The 18,490-nt window shown below is 36.2% G+C and overlaps 1 protein-coding gene across 9 annotated transcripts in view; it reads right to left on the minus strand.

The window, feature by feature from the left end:
• The window catches only part of NSD2 (nuclear receptor binding SET domain protein 2), a 102,812-nt gene that overhangs the window by 20,722 nt on the left and 63,600 nt on the right, over positions 1-18,490 (minus strand). For 8 of the 9 annotated variants that reach the window (XM_037386636.1, XM_037386594.1, XM_037386645.1 and 5 more), the window contains 5 exons: positions 14,329-14,473; positions 13,251-13,328; positions 11,664-11,782; positions 8,462-8,543; positions 7,327-7,451 (listed from right to left, as the gene is read on the minus strand). In XM_037386636.1, the coding sequence (XP_037242533.1) occupies positions 7,327-7,451; positions 8,462-8,543; positions 11,664-11,782; positions 13,251-13,328; positions 14,329-14,473 (549 nt within the window). The remainder of the gene's footprint in view (positions 1-7,326; positions 7,452-8,461; positions 8,544-11,663; positions 11,783-13,250; positions 13,329-14,328; positions 14,474-18,490) is intronic. The other variant, XM_037386652.1, reaches the window with a different exon arrangement.

Raw genomic sequence — 18,490 nt, forward strand, 5'->3', positions numbered from 1 at the left:
GGAGGCTGTTGGGCAGACTAAGAAAAGAGGAGGAAATACATGCAACTCCATACATTTGAAATAATACTTAAGACACTAGACTATTAAAAGGAATTAAATTGAGTCAGCTATGTGATCTTGTGAGCTTATATGTTTATATTCTTAATTTTGCCTTTTGATTGAAGCTTCCTAAAAGGGTTAAGGGGGGTGTGGGCAGGAAAATTATTTGACATAAGTAATTGTGTAGAAAATAATTTCTCAAATGTTTTCCCTACTGCAAGACTTTCCTCAGCTGCAACACCAAGTTTCAGTTAACTGCATAGTTCACTGCACCATAAATTAAAAGCATTTAAAGGTGAAAGGATAAACATTGCTCACACTGTTCAGTACATCTAAATGCTGAGTTCAATTCTACAACAATTTTTCAAGCATTTTTTGCAACCAGGTACCTGATTCCAGTCCCAGCCACATGCCTCAGCAGAAATGCGAGCCAAATCTTCAGTGCCTCTGGCTTTAAAAAAAAAAAAAAAAAAAAAAATTGGATGCAGGCTGGTATGTACGCTCAGCTTGCATATTTCTAGAATCACATGGGTGTACTTTGCAAATGGTATTGTTAGTTCCACATCTGGATGGTTGAAATTCCACTTATTAAAAAAAAGATAGGTACTGACATATACTCACTTGGCATTCAATAATACTGATATGCATTACAAGAAAGGGTAGTCTGGAATTTAAAATTCAAGTGATGTTGTGTTTCAAACTAGGTGAGGCTGATGTGAAATATTTAAGTGGACATTTGCTCTATCCAGTCACCCACTTGAGGAAAAAAAAAATATTTCCATTTAAATTTTTCTACTTCCTTTCAGACAGCTCCAAAATCACAGTAAATACCAGTGCCAGCAAAACCGTTATACTGTAATTAAAAGGAAAAAGACATTCAGAAACTCCACGTCTGAAAATAAATGGCTGTACTCATCCTGTCTGCAGCCCGAGAATTTAAGAAGTGACTACAGCAAGAACATAAAATACAGCTGTTCTGCTTGTCAAGACTGGCTCTCAATCAGCTGTTGAGCAGGCTATTAAATGTGCTTTTTGTTTTAGGCTTAGGATTAAGTCTTCCATTTTTAAAAGATGATCCATAAAAGCATCTTTGCTGGCTCAGTGTTATTCTGGGGGGTGGGGAAGGGGTGTTGTGGTCTCTTTTATTTCCCTGTAACTCTTAGCTAAAGGGTGTCCTAAAGGACCAGAGCATCAGTACTTGTTAAGGCAAAAACTCATGCCTCATGGAGCACGAAGCAAGTTTCAAATACCACTCACTGTGTGTTAGCAATTGCAAAGGGAACAACATTCACACTTCTGGGCTTATCAGCTTCACTGGGACTCCTCTCCTAGATCCAATTCAGACAAGCTTTCCCTGCCCAGTGTTTAAAGGTTCAAAAGGAATTCGGAAATTTTGAGTGAAAGAGTTGCCAACATTTATGCATCTATGGTGCCCACACTGGAATGGGCTCCAACAGTTACTACTCCACCAGTCCCACACCTTTTCAGACTTCTCTAGCTACACCAAAGTGCAATTTTCATTAAAAATATTTCTTCCTCAGAAAACTCACTTGATTAACTCATTCAGTCTTATAAAAACATTTCTTATATTAGTTATACTTGCTTAACAGCCCTTCTTAAGCACTAAGAATACAAGCTTTGGTCTTAGTCATATTCAAGACAACGGTGGTGTTCTGTCTTGTGCTTAAGCAGTTAAAAAAGCAACTTAAAGGGCAAATTTCTCCAGAGCCAAAAAAGTTAACCCTCCCACTTCCCCTTATTTTACTCTAGCATCTCCTGGTTTATAATCCTGGCTGTAGAACGTCAAATGGAAACAAAATCCACTATGTATGCTTCTTTTAAAGCTAGGGGTATATAAAATGAAAACAAAAGCATGCAGAAAATTATTTCCTTTTGGGTTTTTTTGTTTGGTCACCTCCACAGCAGGATCAATAAAAGGGCCCACAAAGAATGACCTACCACTCTTTCAGAGTTGTCTTAAGACACTTACTGGCTTAAGTGGCATCCTCTCTCAGGTCATCTGCTATCTTTTAACAGATACATTGCATCTTTTAAGAAGCATTTTAGAAGCATGTTTCCATGACTTCTGAATGCTGTTGCCTATCAAGTTCCACCTTGCTTAAAACTAAGGACACTGCTACAAGCTCAGACTTCCTGACCTGAGTTTAGAGGCAGTGATTGCTACACCACAGCCATCCAGGAGGAAGTGGTCTGGACTGGCTAAGAGCTTTCTCTACAAAGCTTTGAGTATGCATGTTCTGATAAGCAAACTCTTTAGTCTTTCCACAGACAAACCCCAACTGCATTTTTTTTTTTTCTTATTAAGAAAATCTCAGTGGCTAGAGGGTTGGGCTATTTTAATCTAAGCACAATTCATATCAGAGTAAGTCAATAAGCAACATACAAACAATAGATCAGGCTGTATTCAAAAGACAATCTATTGTGCACCCACACGGAGACAGAAAAACTGACAGAGCCAATTGAGTTACAGTTAACATTTCCTTTATTTCAGTATAAGAATTCCTGAACTGAATGAAGAATGATATTTTGGCCCATACTGCTAGACTAGATAAATTCTTTAAGTATGCGGTGCCACAAGTGTACACAGTACTATAATAGCAAAAAAAGACGGCCTGGGACAGGTTTCATTTTTATTATTAGCAGGAGTTAAGACGTTTCAGATAAGGATATTATGCATTTCTGAATTTGCCTGGAAAGTTAATTAAAACTATCAGAACACTTTAAAACATTGTAAAATTGCCTACAGATACTCATGATACTTTGGTAGGGGATGTGGAATAAAAACCTACATCAGGTAAACATTCAGTAAACAGATTCTCTGCATTCTGAAGCCTAAGTCATACACAGGATGAAAATAATTACAGAAGAAACTTAATTTTCTACACCGAACGTGCTGCCAAAGAACAGAGCCAAGCCTAGAATTTTTTTCCATGTCAAAGTAGAAGCAATGTAACAAAACTGTACGATCTGGTGGGCAATGCAGGTCATTTCATTTGTTAGAGGCTTTAGCAGAGGTTTAGCAAGAGACAATTACTCGCAGTGTTCCACAAAAACGTACCCCTGACAGCTTACTGCTGCTTTGAAACGGGATGGGAAAAATATCTATAGGCATAAAGAAATAAACACAGCAAAGAACTGTCTGCTAAGTCAGAGGATTTAAGGTGGCACTATATATTAAATTATCCTTAAGTATTGTTTTGAAGAGAAAATTATCTTCTTAGGAAGCTAGAATGAAATGCTAGAAGCACACTGATTTCGCTTAACAACCTGCAAGGCTAGTTTCAACTATTTTTTCTTTAGGGCAGTAGTTTGTTTAAAAGAGCATGAATTCCTTTCTTCCTTCCTGTTCTTAGGATCTCAAAGACAGTTATTTTTACCTTCAGTATGCGTGCTTAGAATATTTCAGTTGTATACTGTAGGATAACTAGACTCTAGGGTTAATAAATGGAGCTGACATACTTTTCTGTTCCAAGTTGCACATGTCTTATGACTGCATTCTCGATTAAATACCTTACCTTTTAAGAATTGCATGTTTTCTCCATTGTGTATACATGTTAATACCCATTTAAAAATGCAGCTAAACCAAATCTGCCTCAAATTGGTAATGTGAAAAAATTACACTGTTTAATATGCAGAAAAAGAGCAAAACTTCAGGTTTGCATTATTATAACTTGCATTATTATGCCTTAGAAATGCAAGAAGTTGTAGCTATAACCAGCTTGTTTTGACACTGGATGTTACAGAAAAAAGAAATCCCTCTAGGGAGGATACAAGGAACTTATGATAAAAGGAACACCTTCAAAATCTTTCACAGGCTTCTTTAAACTGCCGTCTGCTGGTCAGCTCATACTTGATGAAGATACGATGAATAACAGGCTAGCTAAGAATTTAAAGTATTACATGTTCTTTATTTTGTCCTCTCTTAGAAAGAAATTACAGTTTCTTTGCCAAAGTTCAGAAGCAGTATCTAGACTCTGCAGAATACTACGATACTTATCTACTGTCAACAAATCCATCCAATTTAATGAAGCCAGCCGATAACCACAAAAACTGAACAGCTAAAGCAGGTATGTTTCATGCAAACACACAAAGTGCCAATAATCCAGTAGTAATGGTAATGTAAAGCCTTTTTTATTTATTAAAAAAATACTGGTTACACTTTACTGGCACCTACTACATTGTTGGGAGGTGGAGGGCCAAGGTAAAAAATGAGAATACACCACCTGTATCTCTTCTCACAAATAACATGGATTTTGGATGGTTACACCAAGTCTTACAGAGGCAGTAAAAAACTACTCCGAGCTTTTGCAGACTCTGAAGTGTTGAGTTTCTTTCTCACATCTGGCCCTACCAGTTGCTCATTAAGAATTTAGATTTTAAATAAAATCGTATTTCACATGAAGCACTGGAGGAAATGATTACTGATGTCAAGTGCCTAGAAGTAAAATTAAGTCTTTTGTTTCAAGATTAAATGCAGAAATGAAATTTATTCATTCATGTATAAACACCTTACTGTTTCTGTCCATCCATCTTAAAACGACTTCAAAACCCAATTTTTTGAAGGGAGTGAAAGCCTACCTTTTAATCCCTGATATGTTAGGTCTATAAATGTTTGCTTGTTCTTATGGCAGTAGCGCACACCTCCACCTGTCTCTCTCCCCTGTACATTACATACCCAAAGTAACTATCAATTGAAAATTTGGCCTTGACTAATTTTACAGTATTTCAAGTAAACCCCATTAAAAAATTCCCCCAATAACAATAAAAAGTATCCAAAATATTTTTTAAAAATGTCAAATAAGATGCATCTTTCAAACAAACAAAAAAACCTGAGCACACCCTTCACACTGAACACTCCTTTCCTACAACTTAGTTGCAATGAACTGACATTTAAAAGGTGTGCAGCTAGCAACAGTCCTTGACAAATAAGTCATATCCAGGTTCCATTCTGGAACCAGCTGTCCACAAATGGTGGGGGGCAGGGGGGGCGTGCGGGGAAAGGAGAGGGGAAAAAAAGGTCAGAATCCACTTAGCATTGCTTGTGGAGGTGTATGTGCTTGTGGAATATGCATATTTTTTTCTATCTTTGTTAAGAGAGCATCTAAACAACATTTAGAAGTATTACAGTGAACACAGAAATATAAAAGTTAAACAGTAAATGTATTTAATGTTGAGCAGAATTACATCCTATTCAATTAGCTGTGCACAGCTTTCATCATTGCATGATTGTATTTATTTTTTAAACTCTTTCCCTTAGCATTCTGGAGAAGGTTCCTCTCTGGATGACTGCTCTCAGGGCACACACATATTTAACCATTTAGACAAGTGCTAAATAATAATACAAAAGGGGAAAAAAATTTTAAAGCCACCCACACAATCCAAAATTTACATCTTTCCTTGTTTTGTAGAATAAATCAATAGTAAGTTCAGAAACACATGCCTGACATTTGTGTTTTATTTAAAGGCAAAAAGTATTTATTATTATATGAAACTGGGTCCAGTCCTTAGTTGGTATAGGTTCAGGTTAGTATAGCTTTAAACCATCTAAGGATCTAGCCCACTAATCCAGTCCCTGATGCACCCAGCCCTGCAAAATCTCTGTTATTTGACAGGGTGTTATTTCCTGTTATGTCGATTGGGATTGTTCTGATATTTTAAAACCTTTTACACTCTTGAAAACAATTAATTCCTTTTCTAGTTTTTTGTATCTGTGTTCTGTAAGCAGTGTATGATACTTTCTCACATCTTCTGCTGTTTAGCAGTAACTGAGTAAATTAAGAGCTAAAGTTTTAAAAATTTCCATCTCAGCCTATATAACCATACCCTTTTTTACATGTGAACCATTAAGTCACAACCGAAAATTAAAAAAAAAACTAGTCTTTTGTTGAGAAAGATTTCTGGAGATTTCAGTTTATAAACACCATATAGCAGAAGATTCTTTCTCCCAAGATTACAACATTTAGAGACACTATTTAGAGCCACAAAGACCGTATGTTCTTTAAACTGGCCTGGCTGAATAGATGGCCCCAAATACAAACAGCCATTACACAGCAAGTCCCAGCAGTAAAGCCAACACAGCAGAAGCTGTGGTAAGTCAATAGATGGGAGTCTCTTAATCCAGAGAACAAAATGAGAACAAATATTGCTTTGACTGCTGCTATGGATATTATTTCCTGTGGGACTTCCTTTGCCTGTTTCATTGGGTTACAAAAGGGGAGAATTCAGTAGGGTTTTCTGTTAAAATATTTTTCCAGTTACAGTAGGATATACAGCCATTAACATGCAATCTTTTTTCCCCACCCAAAATGTAAACCATGTACTGAACATTGCCTAGATATTTTAACTGCATTCATTATAGTGTCTAAGCACCTCATGCATTTGTTAGGGGAGATGAGTCTCTAGGATAGCTGGAAGCCCTACTCCCTTGTTAGCAGGCAAGTACTTTCTCTACAGCTTTTGTAACACAAACTGCTTGAAGCCGTTTGTCTATAGATATTTTACTAAATCCTACCAACTACATTTCTGATTCCACCTGCAAAACAGCATGCGTACTTCACCCTCATGCTGCCACTCTTTGGCTGATTGGTTTTAACAGTGTAGATGACTCGGAGAATGGTTTAATGGATTGTATGAACACACTTCTGGTACATACATTTCATTTATTGTATGTCAATTGAGAAGAATTACAGTTCCAAATATGCAGAGGTAAGACTATGATTAGTAAGTATCAAAAAGATTCATCCTTCACTGCCTGTTTAGCTCTATTGGGAATGAAGCTATTTGCATCACAGAGAAATAGCACTTAGCCTGAAAACTAATTTGAGCTTGAAGGGGCTCTGCTCAGAAAAGTGTCCAGTTCTAGATCAGAGGATCAGGAAAGTTGCTTCAATATAAAAGCTATGGCAACATGACGATATTGAGTTACATAATGTAACTAATGTAGTACACTTACATAAAGTCTGTAGAAGAAAATACAGAACACACCGGCAATTTACTTTGCCTCTAATAGAAGGTTACAATTCTAAAACTTTGTTGGTAAATACATTAAAAACCACAATAATATCTCGACGTCCCCAAATCAGACGTTCGTATTACAATAAATGAATTTGCAATGCACACATTAACAGGTTTCACAGAGGCCAAAACTGTAACTTGTCTAGAGCACCAACGTTAGAGAATTCGCCTTTGATTTTGTTTTTAAACAAGATTCACACCTGAAAATTTCTGTAATTAAATGGCTGTGTGCAAACACCACTTTTTTTTTACCTCATTCTCAGTTAAGGAAGCTGAAGGAGATGAACTCTTGCTAAAAGCAAGAGTTGAAGATTCTGCTGCTGAAGCCCGATTTCGCTTCTTCAGAGGTTTACAAGCATCAGACAGATTTTTCGTTGCTGTAAAATAATTTTGGTTTACAAAGTGAAGTTTGGAACTTTAAAATGTTATCTCCCTGAAGCTATTTAAAATACTCCTTCAGATAAAGGAATGATTTAAGTAGGTCTTCTGGGCACCTACGTAGGGCTGAGAGAACATGAAGTTTCTGAAACCATGTGTTTTGGCTTGATTTTACAAATAAAGAAGTTTCTATTAATCAAATATATACTACAAATGGCTAAAAAATGTCTTCCCGATTTTTTTTGGCTCATTTCTATTAAAATAAAAGTATCTTGTGACTTATAACCTCTTTAAAGCAGAGGTAACAGTTATCTCCTCAGATAAACATTAGAAGGCCTATATGATCTCACCACAACCTGAGTACCACTAACACTTAGTTAAGAGAATGGTTATATACAGGAGCCAGGTACCAGACATTATCTATGGCACGTCACCACTTCTACATTGCACAGAACTTGCAGAAGCTTACTCGTCTTTGGCATATCATTGTAATACCTAGAGACATGCTCTTACAGAAGTTACTTCAAACTTGAGCATCATTAATTAACAAGTTTTGGATTCTGGTCCAAGGTTATTCCTAATTCCCTCTGGTGCTCCACGCTGCCTCCCATCAAGCATCATTTTAAAAGACTAAAATCACATAGTAACTGATTACATTGATGGTCACTGCACTTGTTTTGTTGGGCTAATGCACAATGAAAAACTGGAGCAGTAGGATTTGTATCACTGCTCGCCAAGATCACAGGGCAATAGCTTTAATTTGGTGCCATCAAACGGTGAACTTGTGAACTGCTGCTCTAAATCAGCAATACACAATTCCATTCAAGTATATACTGTTGCAAACTGGTGGTAGTTAAGGAAGAGGGCATGCTCCCCCCCCCATCTGTGGCATAGTGGCTATAACTGGTTATTATGTCAGCAAAATTTAGCCGGCTGCCTCAGACAACCTGTTTATTTTAAAATTATTTACTTGAAAAAGTTACATTAAAACTTATTCTGACCACATTACCTGACTGGTTCTTTTGTGAAGAGGAGGTTTCTGTGACCTTAGAAGAGTTTGTTTTTGCTGTTTTGTCATTGCTTGTCTCCCTCTGTCACAAAAAAAAATATGAAAAAATAAAAAAACTCCTAATTTATGAGTGGTTGGATAAAACTGGCAATTACTTCTGGATTTATGTTATTAAAAAGAAAGTGTCTTTACAAATATCTGAATGCTAATGTAGTTAAGCTAGCCCCATTTAAGTGATTTTAAAAACTCATTCACAGCACAGGGTACAAACCCATAAACAAATGAGAAAAATTAAAGAACACAGTATTCCAGCATCCCACTTATCCATCCCAAACTCAGCATATCAAAAATGGGAGCTCTAAATGAACACGAAACATGTAAATTATCCTTACTATTCTTCGTCTAAACTGGTCAACTTAAAACCTTTAATTATTAAAGGTAAACTGCAGAATCAGTATATAAATTTAAGAATAAACCCTGTGCAGAATTTTAAGTCTCAGAGAGGCTTGCTTTCAACTCCACAACTTATAGCAGTGCCATTTTTTAAATTACTATGGTTAAGATTGTTTCAGCATTTCCAAAATAAAAACACTATTTTCAAGGGAGCATAAACAACACATGAATTTGCTCCAGATTGAGAATTTATCATTAAAACTTTAGGCCAAAACCTGGGGAAATTTTTGTTAAAGCTTTGTCAAAATCAGACACTGTTCCTTATACATGCCATTATTTTTTTCTTCTTGTATGTTACAAAATTAATTCTAGTACTAAGTCACTCCATTGTAGCTGAGAACGCTTAACAAATGCTCACCTGATTTGTAAGAATAATTCTATTGAACAGAAGGTTTTACATACTTTTTCAAATTCATCTGACATTCAGTTTTACAAAAGATGTGTAGGTGAACACCTCAAAGGCCAGAGAACCGGTTTACTTTGTAAAAATAAGTATCAATGACTACTGTACTACAGATGTGCTACACTGTGCTTTTACTGACTTCTAAGTAGACTAAGATGCCCTACCACTAGCGCCACTGGAGGCTCCCAGTATCAGTTTTGTAAGATTATGGTTACGGTTCTGTGTAAAAATGAAAGAAAACGTACAATATAGTTCACTCTTAAATTTAAAGCGTGCTTTACAGAACCCCCATTTGCTAATGTGCATTTTTATATACATCATGAAAGCACCAATGAACAAATCAGTTTTTCAAAATTTTCATATGGGTATTTATGACTTAGTTTGTGCAAAAACATTCAGATTTCATAAATAAGAATTAAGGACAAAAAGGAGTGGATAATGCACAACTCTCATGCAAGAAGTAAAACATCATGGAAAAAAACCCAAAACATTAAAGCTCCTCCTATCCAAAATGACTGTAACAGAAGCCTGCAGGTAAACTGAGAATAGCAGAAGGAAGGTGTATGGTTAGTGTTTGCTTTTTTGAATCATTACATGGACATTTTCACTGTCATTCACTAAATGTTTTATGAAGCAGCGGCACATACAGCTAGAAGTACCCTGGGCTGGTGAAGGCAGGAAAAAGACTAAGAGATAATTCATACAAGAACCTGCAAAGCAACCATTCTACAGTATCTGACCCTTCTGTGGACAGAAGCACAAACACTGCTATATGCATTTAGAGTTTCCAAATTACCTAATACTTACATACACCAGATTCCTTGTAACTCGTTCTGATAAATGGATCAGATAGAGAACAACACTTTTAAAATGCACATTACTAAGTCAGTGTTATTAGTGGTATGTATCTTATGGGAACCATTAATCTCTTTTATGTATTTATTTTCTGTTAGCATTCACATCTGCATCACTGCATCAAAGATACCAGAACCTCGTCTGCATGAACTATATACTGCAACCACCTTTCATTCTACTTGTAATAACGTAGGCTACTGTACTGTACGAATACTGGTGGGACAGTAAAGAAGTAACTTTAGGGACAGTCAAAACAAGGACTTCATAGCAGGAATTACTTGCAATAAGTCAACTTAATTATTCCATGGATCTAGTGTATTGTAGTGAATTCAAATCAATAAGACAAGTTTAAAAAGGGACCAAGTGATCAGATGAATATTCAACAACTAATCTGTTAGAGCAAGAAGTGCAAAAGCCAGCTTTGGCCCTTCTTTCTGCAAAGGTAACAACATTTCTCAAAGAATTATCTTTGTCCCTTGCTAATAAGCTCATTAAGTCTGACTATCTGAAATTCTATTTATTTTTTATACTGAACTCTAAACAAGCTGTCTGAATATCCACAATATTGAGAGAGGTACTAAAATAACCAGCCTACCAAACAAACTGGTATCTACAAATGTAACCTCCATAATTCATTTAAAAAATAAATCCACTGCCTTTCCTCATATTAGGTTGTTTCGTTTAATCGCTGTACCACTAAAATCCTGAGATGAGGTCTGCAATGCGATACACTACAGTATGATACTATAATAACATATCTGAAAACACTTGTGAGCTAAGCTTTCCACACAAGTAAAACCCAGGAAGTTCACTGGTCTACATGCATGACTAAATAAACCTACGCTTAAGTCTCTACAAGATTTGGGCTGTATCCATATGCAGTTTCAGTGACCTATGTAAGGAAAAAATCTCATTCTCACAGGCAAACTTAAATGAAAAGGACACTGTGGTTTGCACCACAAATATACTGTAATACTTACTGCAGTTTCCTAACTTAAGAAATGGGTCAGCATGCCACTCTAAAATGTTCTATAGGCTTCCAGTTCTTGAAAAGGAGTTTGCCTGTTTTGCTTTACTTGCTTTCGTCTCTCCCCCTGCTTTTGTCTCAATTAAGTATTGACTAAAGATTTTTTTCTTTCACATTCTTGTATAAATCTCTGAACTCCACTTCAGGAGCAAAGAAGAAGAACTACAAAGCATGACAACACAGAAAGGTCATGCCTCTGCACATTCCTTCAGGAAACAGGTTTTCTGAGCATACATTTCCACCACAGTTTAAGTAGCAAGTGCAGCTTATCATACCTCCATCCTCAAAACCAAAGAAACCCCCCCCCATAAGCTCACATGTATCTCTGAATAGTTACAACAGTTTGGTTTGATATACAGACATTACTTTTTTAATCCTGAAAACGGAAATGCTGACAAACTTAACTACAGCAATGTGATTGGTGCTGCTATAAATCAACCCAAACAAACCAATGACATAATTACCTTCCGATTATTCTGTTTATCCATCCTGAGTCTTTTCCTAGGTGCTTCCTGAACTTCAAAATCTTCTGTAGGTTCCTTTGTCCTCTTTTTTTGGTTTCTTTTATTTCCATGTAAGTTACCTTGGGATGGGGGATGGGGGAAACTTACATGAAAAATAATCTAAAACCCACTTTCAAATTATTTTGAACTGATCTAGTTAAGTTACTTTTCTTTCAGTCATTATTTTAAAAACACGGTTAAACATTAACACAGTTTGATGACCTCTTAATACTTAAGGTCTGGTTTCTGGTGCTGAAGACTAACTCTAGAACACATCCAAATTGACTGCTTCATAGTCTTATTTTAGAAAGATGAGTCTACCTGCATAAGCACTAGTTTAAGATCTGAATACTACTGCCCAACATTTGTTTCATATTGTCAGACTGCACATGATCAATCTATACAGCTTTTAACTCTCCTGCCACTTGTAACAGTGTCTCATCACTGAAATGAATTAAGTCTCCTCCTTAAGTCTCCTTTAAGTTCTCCAAATGATACAGATGAGGATACTGGCGACATCTAATAAGGGGCCTCTAGAAAAGACAAGATATCACCAACCACAGAGACTAATTCTCTCCTTGTAGTATGACAGTTTCAGACTCTCTCTAACAAGTTTACTTGTATTTTAAAGGAGACTGTAAGATCCCCTTCCTTTGTGAACCAAAATCCTAAGAACAGGATCATGTTGGTAATTTTAAACCAACGGACTTACTTACATATTTAGATGATCGTTTACCACGAAGTTCAAGCAGCTGCTAAATTACAAAAGGTCAGTGACTGACCTACATACCCCTTGCACAGGTTCAGCTACTGTTTGCACTTTCTCTACCTCAGAAAGATAGATGAAGGTTTAGGAAGTGGTCTGCTTCATCAGGATGAAATGACAATGTTGTTATACTCTCCAGTACTCTCTACTTTATGAAGCTACAGAGTATTATTAGTACAGATTGCAAGCTCCAGGGGCACAGATATATTAACTGAAAATTGCCCTACTGCTACAAGCATTTTATTCCAGTGGGAACAAATAGCTGTAAATATTAAAAATATAGCAACTTGAAAATATGGATAATTTTCAAATTAATGTTCTTATCTAAACAATCTAGGACATACTCTATTATCAGACTCTGAATCCACAAAGCAGATTGAAATGGCTCCAGGAGAACCTGCTACTTACAAAAAGCCAGCAAAAAAAATCCCACAATATTCTTTCAAGTTTAAGATAAGAGGATTTGGGTAGGGGAACGATTGAACTGACATGTTTTCATCTGTAGATAACTATAAACGTACACAATATATGTACTAGAAACACCTGGTACAGGTACAATTTCAATTACATTTCTTGCAATATGACACTGAGGAAGGTGAACAAAATTCAGCACTACAGTGTTTAGATATTTAATTTGGGATCCATTAAAATTCTAATGTCAAGGAAGACAACATCTGAGATAAAATAAAGAGATTATGATACGTGGGCGATTACATAAAAAAATACACTCAATAGCTACTTATAATGATGAACTATTTGCACACAACACAAATTTCAATTACTTCTGGATCTTGATCTCCTTTTAGGTGAGTCTTGAAACACTTTACGTTTGGCCTCTCCAATATTCTTCAATGATGAACCTTGAGAGATACAGAATGTGTTTTTTTTTTTAAACTGATATCCAAATATTTCACATTTAAAATTTAAAGTTAAAAACTTTTCAGTTTTCCACAAAATGTTATTTCACACACACACATAGTTAACAAAACTGACTGCCATTTTTATACAAGTTTTTCCAAGTCTCACAAACTTTCAAACACTCCCTCTCATTCTTGTCATTGCCCAAAGCAGCACCTGTAGGCTTCTAATACTTCCATAATGTCTTCTTGCAGTGCTGTAAAGCTATTTAAATTTGAAAAACGATAGCTAGTTAAATTTGATAAAGTTCATGCAAATGCCAAACTGCCTTCCTCCATCTTTCTCACATAAGTGACTCTAAACCCCCTCAAATATTTTGCAAAATAATTGAGACCGTTTATCAAAACCAAACGCTAGACAACAGCAATAAAAAAATAAAAGGAGAAAAAAGAAAATATTTGCAATCTTGTACAATGTCCTAAAAGCTTTGAGTAGCACAATAAAATGCCAAATGGATGGAAGTTTCAGAATAAAGTTTGGAATACTTCTTCCTGAGTTGATAATGATATGAGGTAATATACTTTAGGTATAAGTGAAGAAAAGATTAAACTTTTTAAACCATTTCCTAACTATTCTATAAAAAAACAACTCAGATTTTACAAGTAATAACACAACTTCCCTTCCCACCATCCACTCATAACAGGCAGTGGATGCAATGGCAGCTGCTTATGGGCAGAAGAAGAATGAGAAATTAGCAATCTCTAAACAGCAGAAGGTTTACATATAACAACTTTGCAGAACAATGAGCAAGAAATGTAGACTTCATGGGTTGCGTTTATTGTAACCATTGGCATTCCTTTGCTATTGGCACAAACACCAAGAATTAAAACTGGAAAACAGTGTGAAAGCTGTTTTCCCTACAGGTCTCAAATATGTGCTTAGTTTAACGCCACTATGTATATCAAATTTAGTTAGAGTACACTAGCACAGTTTTACGTTTACCAGAGTCTTCTTCAGATTTGGGAGAGGTCACTATGGCAAACTTTGTGTTATAGCGAGCTTTCTGTTTTTCACTAAGCATGTTCCACTGCGATTCCAGCAATTCTTCAATCTCCTCACTTGAAGCATCTGGATGTTCAGCAACCACCTATACATGCAGAAACAGGTTTGTATTTAAAAAAGGTGACCATTGAAAAGAATGGTGTACACAATTCTATTGCTTTGGAAAAACTGGATGAAAACAAGTTATCTAACATTCCCGCTATAGACAGAACTAGATTAAAACATGTATCCAGTTTTTCTTTGAATAACCCCTTCTCTCTTGTTCTCTGTCTCTCTAAAGAAAAAAAATATTGGGTAGCATATTTAGAAGTATTAAGAATAATTTTGGAAGCATCTAATTTGCCTTTTCACATTCAAAAACTGGATCAGTGTAAATTTTGTCTTGTGGTCATTCAAAAGTTTGTATAATTTCTTGATGAAGTTTAAATCTGTACCACAAAAGACAGACAAGCAATATAGGAATATATGCTAGCCTAGAAAGACATCCATCAATCTACAGAACTCATTAAAACCCAGAGCTCATTACACCTACCTTAGAAGAGCAATTTACATAAACTAGTACTTGATGTAACATGTAATACATCATTTTATGCTACATATATGACTATTAAGAACTCAAAAAGCTGTGCATCTTTTCTTAGTAACATGAGCATGACACATAGAATGTGTCAAAATCTTATCAACACAGAATTTAAAGAGAGTTTCTGGAAGTTTATTCAACACAAACAGAAAATCCAGTATAAAAACAAAGAAAAAAATCCTCTCAAACTCCTTCAGTATTCCCATACTTCTGCTTAAGGAAAACCAGATTTGATTAATCATACAAGTCAGAAAGCTCCAACACTGTATGATCTACAGAAATAAAATAGTAGCTTTAAAATTAATCCCTCTCATCTCATTACCTAGCATTCTCCAAAATCCTGTTACTGGAGTGATGCAACCGATACGCCAAAATCATAGAGTACAATAAAAACTAGGCCAACAAAGCCATGCGTTCAAACAGTAACACCATTCAACAGAACAGATACAAGTTTTCTGTGGTAAGTGGAAATGATTAAACCTAATTTCTTAGTGTCTTAAAATTGCATTTCGTGTTGTCAAACAGGATACATGTGTGACTAAAGCTTCTCCAGGGGGTTAGAATAGTTGTACCACCTTTCTTCTACTGGGATTATTCAATGTCTAGCAGGGAAATTTATGCTGTAATTTTTCTCCTAGTACAGAACTAAGAGTTCTCTTGCTTCTGTGTGCCATAACCCATCTGCATATAGCTTGGGGAATACAGCTACCTTTGGTAGCCTGTACTCAGATTTTGATTAAAATCCAGCAATGTAAAAAAACAAATCTGAGAGGTGAGAACATAGACAGACCTATAAGATACCCCTCCCACAAATCTCACTTCTTTAGGAAAAGAAATTAGTTTCAATTTTGACTATTGCTGCTGAGCGTATAGTTCATTGTGCTCAGCTAGGGCACAGGGTTATTTAACTCTCTAAGAAATAACTAGCCCTGTTCACACAAATGAGATACAGTTTAACATCACCTCCAGTCCCACCAAAATACAAATAAAACCTACTTTCAACGGAATAGGAGCACTGTGAAATAAGAAAAAGACACTCATGATTCCTAATGGCTAAGGAATCCTTGCAAAGGTGGCCCCCAAGGAAAATGCCCAGCAGTCTTCTCTGAAGTCTTTATACTGTAATACTCAATCCTGGCATACATACTGGAAATGATGTATCAGGTATCTTGACGTACATGAAAATCATGCACTTCTCCCTGGCACTTACTCTAACTGTGCTACAGAACACATGGAAGATCTTCTCTTGGATCTGGGAATTAGTATCACCATAGCTGTGGAAAACATGGTAATTAGACCAAGCGTCCTAGCTTATCCAAGGAAAGCATATTACCTTCACTCTCACTTGTCTTAATGTTCAACAACTCCTTACACATGCAGGAATCTTCAATTACAAACCCTTACTAGTGAAATCATATCTTAATTTACCTCAAAACAGACATAAGGCCCAGATCAATGAACTAATAAACATATAGCTGTCTGCCTCTCACTGAACAACACCTTTATCAAGTCAGACACCCCCTTCCAATGATTACACTTCACAGAAGAAGGACGTAAGAATGCCAACAGTACAAAATATATCTTTACTCTTTTGGTAACAGCACAAAATACTTAATGCGTCACTACAACCATGAAAGTGCTCCAAGCTCTCAATGCCTCCCTCAGGGAAGCATGCCTCTTAAATCATTAAAAACATCTTCCAGCAGAGTTTATCCAGTCTTCCAGCAGCCATCATTCATTTCTAAAAATTTCAACTATTCCTCACCCTCCTATCCCCAGAAAAAGTAACACAAAAAGTAGTAATTAATAAAATCAAATTGATACATGAGTCCTACTACCATACAAAGCTAGTCTCCAAGCAAGACAGAGCAGAAATGGCTCTACTTTTGAGAGAGCTTGTGATTATTAGAGGTCCCAAAAGAATATAGTCTTCAGTCATTTGTTTCCATTCACTTCCATCCCTTCAATAGTCTGGGGGCAGAGAGCCTCTTCTGGATCTATAACTTCCCTTTCTTCTAAGTTTCTACATGTAAATACTCAAGTAGCTATACACTGAACTCTCAGATGTCATCAATAAAGTAGCTCAAACCCAGGTCTGTTTCTTAGCCGATGTTATAACTCCTTCTAAAGCATCAGAACATCTACAACAGCAACAAAACAAATCCTTGGATGGAAAGCAAACCATGCAAATTGAACCAGATAAGCCTAAACAAAGGCGAAACTGAACACTAGTTTGGATACAATCTCCACCTTCCACTGAAGGCACAAAACTGCCATTTTAAAAGCGATGTGACAGGCTGGAAGTGTTAACTAAACTCAGGTAACTTAGGTTCTGTACAAAAAGCATGAATATCTAAAACAGTATTTCCCCACTTCACCAGTTAATTTTGAATCAAGAGAAAGACAAGTTCTACTGCCCTGATCGGGATCGGTTAGAGGGACTGTTATCTGCAGCCACCTTGTATCTGCATTTTTTGTAACCTAGTTCTCTTCTGTGTGCAGAAGTGCTTTGCTACCTATTAGAATGGATCACACAATCAGGTGGATTTGGGTTTTCATGAATGATCTTATTAAGGTATTCTAGGCAGAAATGGTAGGATGTCCTCTCTGTAAACATATGTAATATTTTGAAACCTACTTCCTTCTACTTTAATTGCAGCATTAGGCACTATCATCAGTGTGACTTTCAAGTTTACGCAAAGTTTTCAGTTTCCTGAAATGATGCTGAAGACATAGCAGTTCCTCAGTGTTGAATACTGCAATAGTATTCATATTTTCCATCTATTAATTTGAGAATTACAGTATAACCATAGTAGGGAATGAAGCTTGATAACTGGCACAGAAAACAGAAATATAACATCAGAGACTCATCATGTCTCTTCTGTGGTAAGATATATTTGGCTAAAAGTCCATAAACCCAGTCATAATAATCTCATTTCTTCCACAGAAGTAATTTCACATCCCTCAGTATTGCACAAGACTTCTTGCTACCTATGTTAGAGGCCAAGGAAATTCCCCCTTACCACTATACAAGACACAAGGTTACTTACAGAATAACTGGAAATAGAACTCATGCCTCTCAAACATAAGACAGATGATTTACCATACAGCTTTTTGTAATGAGTATGTCAAAATCTGTATTTAATACAAAACCCTTTCCTTCCCGGAACCAACAAACTGAACTGCCAATGCTTCTCTCAATTTAACCAAAGACATTAAAAGGTATGTGTCATCTTGCATTCATTTTCATTCTTAATACTAGCTTAAGTTGCAATGATCTAAAAAGATCCTATGTTGAACCACAATTAATTCAGTTTCATATAACGGAATTTGTTTTTCAGTTTTTCTTTATAAGATTCATACCTATTAATGTTTTCTAATGCAATTATCCTATAACAAAGTCAGCCATTCAGTAGCTGAAGAGTGTGGCAATGTCACCACTAACTTTCTGGTCCTTCTGTGGGTATTATGGAATAGCACTGCTACAAGAAAATGAGAACTCATGCTTCTTTCGGTGCATGG

This window comes from Falco rusticolus, chromosome 1 (assembly GCF_015220075.1).
Source record: "Falco rusticolus isolate bFalRus1 chromosome 1, bFalRus1.pri, whole genome shotgun sequence".
NCBI classification, from domain to species: domain Eukaryota; kingdom Metazoa; phylum Chordata; class Aves; order Falconiformes; family Falconidae; genus Falco; species Falco rusticolus.